Source organism: Culex pipiens, chromosome 1 (genome assembly GCF_016801865.2).
Source record: "Culex pipiens pallens isolate TS chromosome 1, TS_CPP_V2, whole genome shotgun sequence".
NCBI lineage: Eukaryota > Metazoa > Arthropoda > Insecta > Diptera > Culicidae > Culex > Culex pipiens.
In genome coordinates, this window is record NC_068937.1 from 123,629,422 (window position 1) to 123,638,102 (window position 8,681).

General features: G+C 41.0%; 1 protein-coding gene across 1 annotated transcript; it reads right to left on the bottom strand.

Moving 5' to 3' along the window:
* Positions 1–1,063: 1,063 nt before the first annotated feature.
* LOC120426162 (translation initiation factor IF-2, mitochondrial) lies at positions 1,064–3,445 on the bottom strand. Its single transcript, XM_039590880.2, has 2 exons — positions 3,278–3,445; positions 1,064–3,215 (listed from the first exon to the last, which is right to left on the bottom strand). The coding sequence occupies exons 1-2, from the start codon at positions 3,304–3,306 to the stop codon at positions 1,157–1,159; spliced, it is 2,088 nt and encodes a 695-aa protein (XP_039446814.1). The 5' UTR covers positions 3,307–3,445; the 3' UTR covers positions 1,064–1,156.
* Between the last annotated feature and the right edge of the window lie 5,236 nt (positions 3,446–8,681).

Sequence of the window (8,681 nt, forward strand, 5' to 3'; positions counted from 1 at the left end):
AATTTTTATGTACAACGGTATAAAACACGATTAAAAACCATTTCTGATCACTTTTTTTCATTTTAATGCAAATTTTTTTTTTGACAAGACAACATTTTTTCGATGGATCAACTATGGTCCCCTTGGAACGAGCTGTCAAGTAGGAACTTTTCTGTCAAGAAGGACCGCGAGGTTAATTTTTCAAAATTGATTTAAAAATCCATTTTAAACTCTTTGTGGTCGTACAAAGGTTCATTGTACTCAGAAAAATAAGCTTTATCGCTGTAAACAATAATATCAGCAATCTAAGCTTCATTTTAGGACCCAATTGAAGTCATAGTTAAAAGATCGGAAAAAGTAATAAAAGTCGACACACACACACGCGCGCGCAAACAGTGTTACACTCTAAAAGAATGTCGAAGTCAATCCAATGCGCCGAAAAGTATGCACCACCCATAGCTTGCGATGTTTTTCACGGTGCCAACATTGCGGCGTTTCGTACTTTCGCGAGGGATCAATCCAGGTACTACGTTATGGGGAATTAACGTATTATTTTTAACTTTGTTGTATATTTTTTCTATGCTGCAATATTTTGAACTGCAACGACTGCAACTTTAGAACGCGCTACGTAACTTTTGAACGGACCAATTTACTAGCAGTACAAATATTTTCTTAAGATTAGAACGTTTTTATTTTGGCTTTTATAGATATTTGTATTGCTTCAAAATAGAACATAACGCGGTTTGCATCGGCAAGATTAGTGGTTCTCAACCTTTAACGTTCCATTCCCCCCTTGACTAGTTTTTAGGAACATTTACCCCCACCCCCACATCTTGAACTAATTAGTAACAATGTATAAATAAACTATATTTTTTGAAATTTTGTAATTATTATTTGTTTAAACATTGAAGTTATGAAATAAATTGAACATTGTTTAATTACTATCACTTTTTAAATTTGTCTAAGAATGATAATCTTTTGATCCAAAGCCATTCTAAAAAATAAAATAAAATAAAGCACCGGTTGAGATACACTAAAGTAGACAGTGATATTTTGAAGAAAATGAACAATTTTGAGCTTAATTAGGTAAGTTTTTAAGCAGTTTTGGTTTATCGTCAACAACAATATTTTTTTTCTCTACTTACAATAAGTACCACATCACCCTTCAACTCCCCGCTCAAAAACCCGGATCCCATTCCGTTTCCTGCGGTTCCTGCACCATTTTGTAGCACACCAACGAGTCTCCCGCCTTCACCACCACTTCCTGGTCGTCCAACCGTAGCCCACACTCGACGTCCTTTTTGATCGTATCGACTTCGTTCTTCAAATGTCGCATCGACTCCAGCGTTAACCCGTCAGCTACGGTTTCCCCGTTCCGAACCAGCTTGAAGCGGGACGCTTTCTTGAGTAGACCTTTGGTGCAACGGCAGCCCAGTACGGTGACCTTTCGGCGACCTTCGTTGATGTCGAACAGCTGGAGGATGTTGGCTTCACCGACCGTTTCTTCCACGTCGATCGGGGGCAGTTTGGAGTTGATTTCTTTCTTCAGGTCGTCCACCAGCCGGTAGATGATGTTGACCGGTTTGATGGCTACGTCTTTTACCTTTTCGGGTATTGAAACTGAGAACGCGTAGATAACGGCGTTGAACATTTTGGCCAGTTCCAAATCGCTTTGGGATACGTCTCCGACGGCGTAATGGACCACGTTCAATCGACAGTGTTCCGAATCGTCGTACGTGTCTAGCACGTCCAGGATGGCCTCAACCGACCCGTGGACGTCACCCTTGATGATCACGTTGACCTTTGGCGTTGGATCGTCCGGAGCGGACTCCTTTGGCCTTGGACCTTTATGCCTCCTTCTGTAGAATCCGGCCAGCCTTTGCTGCTCCCTCTCCGCCTTATACTTCTCATCGTGCTCCATTCGCTTAGCCATGATCGCGTCCTTGTCGCCTTCCGCCTTGTCGGCCTTGGCCTGCGCCTCGCGCCACCTCATCACCGAATGCGCAACTCGCTCAGACTCAACCTCCAAAATAACGTCCCCAGCCGAGGGCAACTCTCGCCAACCCAGAATCTCCACCGGCATCCCGGGAGTAATCTCCGAAATTGGTTGCCCCGCGTGGTCAAACAGTCCCCGAACCTTTGCCCAGGCCAATCCACTCACGAGGACACTGCCCTTGCGGAGCGTCCCACGCGTCACGATCGCCGTCGAGAGTTTGCCCCGGCGCGAATCCTGCTTGGACTCAACCACGACGCCCTCCATCGGACCGACGTACTCGCCGCGAAGGCCCATCAGCGTGGCCTGCGTGCTCACGGCCTCGGTCAGCTCGTCCAGACCGGTGCCCTGCAAGGCGGAAACGCCCACCGCAATGGTGTCCCCTCCGGACCCTTCCAGCGCCAACCCGTGCTGTGCCAGCTCCCGCCGCACCCGGTCCATGTCCGACCCTGGTTTGTCCACCTTGTTTATGGCCACAATGATCGGTACGTTTGCTTCCCGCGCCAGCTGCAGCACTTCCTTCGTTTGCTCCATCACGCCATCGTCCGCCGCCACCACCAGCACGATAATGTCCGTCAGATTGGCCCCCCGCGCTCGCATCGCACTGAACGCCGCGTGGCCCGGAGTATCGAGGAATGTGACCCGCTCTCCATTGTCCATCTCCACCGTGAACGCACCGATGTGCTGGGTTATTCCACCGGCCTCGCTAGCCGCAACCGAAGCTCCCCGCAAGGAATCCAGCAGCGTTGTCTTGCCGTGGTCCACGTGACCCATGACGGTTACCACCGGCGGTCGCTCTCGCAGGTTCTCCTCCAGCGGAGGACCTCTCGGAACGACATCCCTATCTTTTTCCTCCAGTTGCTTCTCCGCGCTCGGTGCGGCCACGATTTTCATCCGGAGGCCACACTTTTGAAGAATCTCCTTCACAATCTTCTGATCCTCCAACCGTGCCTCCGGTTCAATACTCCCAGCTCCCTTCACGTACAGCATCACCTCCTGAATGTGCTCCAAATCCAGCTGGGAGGACCGGGCCAACTCGGCCACGGTCATGTTCCGCCAAATGTCCACCACGGTTCCGGTGGCCGCCTGAGGTTGGTTCTTTTTCTTGTGGGAAAACTCAATCACCCGCGGGGCCTTCTTTTCTTCGGCCGTTTTCCGACGCTTGCAGTGCCATGGAGTTGTCTGGAGGCATCGAACCCTTTGGAGGGTGGGACTTGTGACGGAACGATGCACCGGTGCTAACCTACGGAGAAAGGTTGGGTTAAGGTTTCAAGAAAACATGAAGCTAATTCAACGAAATTCAACCTATTTAGCACCAATCGAATGTTGAACATTTGGATAACGTTGCACTTTTGCTAGAAAGCAGCTAGGAACTAGTAATTTAACAACTTTTAATAAAAAATAACTGATTTTCAACAAATTCAGCACGATTATGTGACTTTGTTTTGGTTTGCCGGCGGAAAACAACTGATTTTGACGTTTTCGGAACGGTGAAAATCAAGGATGGTGAAAAAACGAGAGGTTGGATGGAATTCTCATGTTTTAGGGTGAGGTGAACAATTACGAACCTCTTATTTTAAATATTAGTTGTATCGAGAAATTAAAAGTGCAACATGGAGTTAAACTTTCTGTCAAGCTTCTGTGAAGTTTACCATGACAGCTGCGAAAGTTTCAGTCCATGTTACCGGCTCACATTTCTCTAAGTTTAACTCCATGTTGTACTTCTAATTTCTCGATAGTTTTAAAAAAATATCAAAACAGCAACTAAGTAATAAAATGCGGTTCTCGTTTTAGTTAACTTAAAAAAAATATCTTAATTTTTTATGGTTGTAAAAAATGGTCCAGCCTCGGGTCCAGCCCTTTGTCCAGCTTTTTGTAATACTGCCCGAAAGTAGAGAGCCTATCGAGAAATTAAAAAGAGAGATGTGAGCCGGTAACATGGAGTGAAACATTCGCAGCTGTCATGGAATACTTCACAACAGCTTGACAGAAAGTTTAACTCCATGTTGCACTTTTAATTTCTCGATAGGCTTTCTAGTAAGAAATTTACTAACACATTTAATGTGCATTGGAAGTATACACTGCCCATGTTCGCATAAATGTCCCATATGCAAAAACAGCAAGCTGAGAAAAACGCATTTGAAGTTTGTCCCACACATAAGGCTACGTGTTAAATTTTTACGAAAAAACTGTATTTCATCCTGATTTCTAGAACAAAGTATTGGATGTTATAGGTTCTTTTGAAAGAGCACACGATTTTGAACCAAACTGCATCAATAACTCAAAAGTGACGAAAATGCATATGGGACATTTATGCGATCATGGGCAGTACATACATATACATACAAACATGAAAGTATTCAAAGTATTCATATATGTTTACATGACAGCTGGACACTTGTTTGCATCAGATTTCAATCTCTTGCTTGCAAAAGTTTTTTGTTAGGCGACTTCTAGCCTTGCTTCTAGCTGTTTTTTACTTACATGCTTCGCCGGGCTGTGACAGCTCGTGCTCAATCATTTGGTAACGTTCGTTTGAAGAGCCAGTGTGGCGCTGTGTGCCGCACTCGTCGGTGCCAGTTTTGGTGCAATCGAACGTTATTGCCAGTGTGCGTGGAACTCGCATGAAACTGAAAAAAGTGCGGCACTTGAGTTCCAGTTCCAAAGTGGCGGCGAATCCCGTGCGGAACTAGTGCGAGTTTCTTCAAAGAAACACTTTGACAGCGCTGAGTGCGACACTCAGAGTGGAACTAGCCATCAAACGAACGTAACAATTGTTGCTTCAGGACACTGTGACAAGAAGCTCGAAATCTTTGGGTTAAATTATATATTTTTTCACTGTGCCTGGAAATCCTTATTCGACAGAAATAATATGTTAACAATTCATCAATCTGTTGACGACGGTTGTGATATTTTTATTGGTTATGTATTATCATACATTTAAAAAGGGCCAAACATTCAATATTACGCCCTTTTGAAATGCTAGTCTTGATTTAAACATTTGAAAATATAATGTTTTCGGAAAGATCGGAAAATTTCACGATTTTTTTATATTTTGACAATCGGATTGATGAGATATCGACTTTAGAAAATAATGGGTTGTTTGGGTGAGACTTAGAAAACATCAATTTTCCTGTTTTTAATTCTTTGCATGGTAATATCTCAGCAACTAGGATCGTATCATCAAAGTTCAATAAAGCAAAATATAGAGAATTTTCTCAGCTTTTCAAAAAAAAAAAAATTCTAGTTTGGGCAAATTTGAGCACTGATTAAAAAAAATAACTGCGACTATTTAAAAAAAACCTGAAAATTGCTATAACTTGAAAACGGTGCACTTTATCAAAATATCACTAGAATGCGAGATTTCTTGCCCGTTCTGGAAATATCTGAAAAGTTGGCATTCCCAAAACAAATCAGAAAATAAAAATTATAAAAAAACAGTGTTTTTTTGCAAATCTAGTTTACGTGACACAAGCGAAATTGAAAATCTCCAAAGTTTTATTTATTCATGTATCATTTTTGTATGGACAGCTGCCAAATTGGTATGGAAAATTATATGGACAAACTAATGATGCAAAATGGCTTCTTTGGGTATACCGAATGCTCCAAAAAAGTTTCAGCCTGATTTTAAAACAAAAAAAATCAAAATTAAAAAGAAACGACCGTTTTCGTAGAAAATTGCTCATAGAGATCTTATTGAACGAAAAGTTTTTTTTTGTGCGGCAAAAAATAAGGAACGATTATTACATTATTTACCTTACCCCACCAACCCAAAGCGCCGCAAAAGCTTTTTCAGTATTGCCATCTTTACTCAAGCTCAGAATCAGGGCGAAACATTTCCAGCGAAATCTTTCATTGCACATAGCCTTAACACAAACCAGTCGTAAATGGCTCAGGATGTTATTTTAGAAAAGTTAGATGTCGCCACTATGTATGGAAAAAGGTAGTTGTGCATTTTTTTGCCTATATTTATGCTATATTTTGTAGGATGTAAAAATTCATGGCTGAAAACTCTCATTTTTTATATTAAAATAATGGTATAGTGTATTTCAAGCTATAATGTCTCAATCAAAACCTGAAATGCAACCATGAAATCTGTGATAAAAGAAACGAAATAAAGCAAACACTTAAAACCACTTTTCCCCTTCCTCACACAGTCTCGTCGTCATCGTTCACCCTCTTTCCTCAGAGCTGTTTGTGCAGTAATATTTTTCAAAATCAATAAGCAAACAGCGCGTTCAAGAGGTATGCATTTATGGTGATTATGAAATATTTGCGAAATGCATTTTGCACAAATGTTGACACACTTTCGCCGTTTGGCCGCTCGGCGGCGGCTTCTCTCTTTTTTTTTTTTTTGCGAAGGCGCAGAGTGGAGTGTCTGACAGTGGGTTTAGCCGACAGACAAGACTGGGTGGGTGGAGGAAAAAAGGCAAGCGGCCATCATCAGAAAAAGTCGGTGGAAAAATTCGCGCAATTCGATGCAGCAGCGAACGCGATGGCGGACGGGGATTTTCCTTTGATGTGCATAACGCTTTTGCAGTTTTTTTAAGCTTGCCGGTTCTTGTGTTGTTGTTTAATATTTAGTTGGATGAAAGTGGAGATGATGCGTTATGCAAGTTTTCATCCGGGACCGTGGTGTAGGGGTAAGCGTGGTTGCCTCTCACCCAGTCGGCTTGGGTTCGATCCCAGACGGTCTCGGTGGCATTTTTCGAGACGAGATTTGTCTGACCACGCCTTCCGTCGAATGGGGAAGTGAATGTTGGCCCCGGTATAACCTAACGGGTTAGGTCGATAGCTCAGTCCAGGTGTAGGAGTCGTCTCCCTGGGTCCTGCCCCTGCCTCGGTGGAGTCGCTGGCAGGCAGTTGGACTCACAATCCCAAAGGTCGTCAGTTTCGAATCCCGGGGTGGATGGAAACTAGTACGAATCTCGCAATCGAGAACGCCAAGGCAATGCTGTAGAGCGAATAATTTGATTTTTGAACGTCTTTAAGTCTGAAGTGTATTGAGTGTTATCTATTTTACCCAAACTTTTTAAATATTGTTATTGTTAGATCCCAAATAAAAAACTAATCAAAACCATTTTTCGATTTTGTTTTTGTGAATTATTGATCAATTGAATTATTAATTATTAAGATTTAATTTTTTTTTTCAGTTGATTAGATGTTTGTTTCCTTTAACATTTTTTAAGGTTTTTTGAAAACATATTTTTTATCCCCTGATTTTTCGGCCCAATTTCGAATATTTATGTCGTTTTATTTAAAAGAGTATGAAACTCAATTTGTTTCAAAACTTCAAAATTTCAAAAAATAGTGGGGAAGTCAAAATAAATGGATTTAAAAATGCAATCTTGCAACTGCATACTGTTCCTGACATTATATAATGACTTTTCATTGCCAAAAAAACAGTACTGAAAAGTACTTTTCAGCTGTCATTTGAGTTCATTTCAGCAGTTGTACAGATCGGCCAATTTTCAAAAAATCATAGCCTTTAACCTTTATGTGAAAGCTTTTCGTGTGATCTTTCGATTGATGTATTGACCGACGGTATTTTTTTACGTTTTAAATCATTTTTTTTAAAGAAAAACATTGACCCTTGAAATCCACAAATTTGGAACACTTTTTTCTTACGGATGTAAACAAACTTTGATTCTTCACACTGCAACCAATGAAACTCATGCTTAGTAATGTTTTATGTATGGTCTGATAACTTTGTCTGTGAAAATATCTGTTAAATCTAGCAAAACATTGCAAAAGGGCCTTAGTGGCTTTGTAAACAAAGAGTGTGTCCTGCTCACGCTAAAGGATGTTGATATCTGGCATGATAGGGATACACTCTTTGTTTACAAACTCACAACGACCCTTTTGCGTCATTTTGCTAGAAATTCAGGTGTTCCACAATTGTGGGAGGCATAATATCATCCCACAATTATGGAACAGGCAATTGGGAGGCTGTGTTTTGCAGCTCCTAATAAAAAAGTCTCGAAATTCAGTTTTTTGTTCAAAAAGAACTACTCTTGGTAGTAAAACAGCAAAAGAATGTCCTAGTAAAGGTCCTAAAAATTGAAGTGTCGGCAGAAAAGATAGATTTGGCATGCTATTGGCAAATTATCACAAAAGTGTTCCAAATTTGTGGGTGTTCCGAATATGTGGAATGACTGTATTAAAGAATTAAAAAGCAACTTTATTATACTTTTATTTAAACGTACAATTAAAAGTTCATGTAGCCTCTTTCAAAATCGGTCCCCTCATAGTTAAAAGGTCCTTAATAAATACAAACAAAAATCGGCCCGAAAAATTGAAGAACTAGTTTGATTTTTCATAAAACATTTTTTTTATCAAATGTTAGAAGGTCAAATGAAATCAACAACAAATGCATTTTCCTGCATTTGTAATCATATTAAGTATATTTTGGCTCTCTTAAAAATATTTTGATTTCTTGCGGAATTCCGATGTTCAATACCGCAAATTTTTTTTTCATTAAAATGCTGGAAATTTGCATTTTTTGGGGGACAACCCTCACACAATTTTCAACATAGACCTTTTTTAATGCAATTTTCATTTACAGAATTTCGGTAGAAAAATCAGGTTACCCATTGGTGAAATAAAGAAGCATCAATTCAGTATAAAGTGTTCAAAGTTTCCCAATAATTGCCACCATGGTCGGTTCGCAACCTTCGCCTTTTATCTCCACAGCCACCCAGCCAGCCAG

Bases quoted from the DNA above. Each gene is read 5' to 3' on its own strand.
- LOC120426162 (XM_039590880.2), bottom strand. From the start codon at position 3,306: ATGTTCAACATTCGATTGGTGCTAAATAG. The intron at 3,216-3,277 runs GTTGAATTTCGT...CTTTCTCCGTAG, and splicing joins ATTCGATTGGTGCTAAATAG to GTTAGCACCGGTGCATCGTT.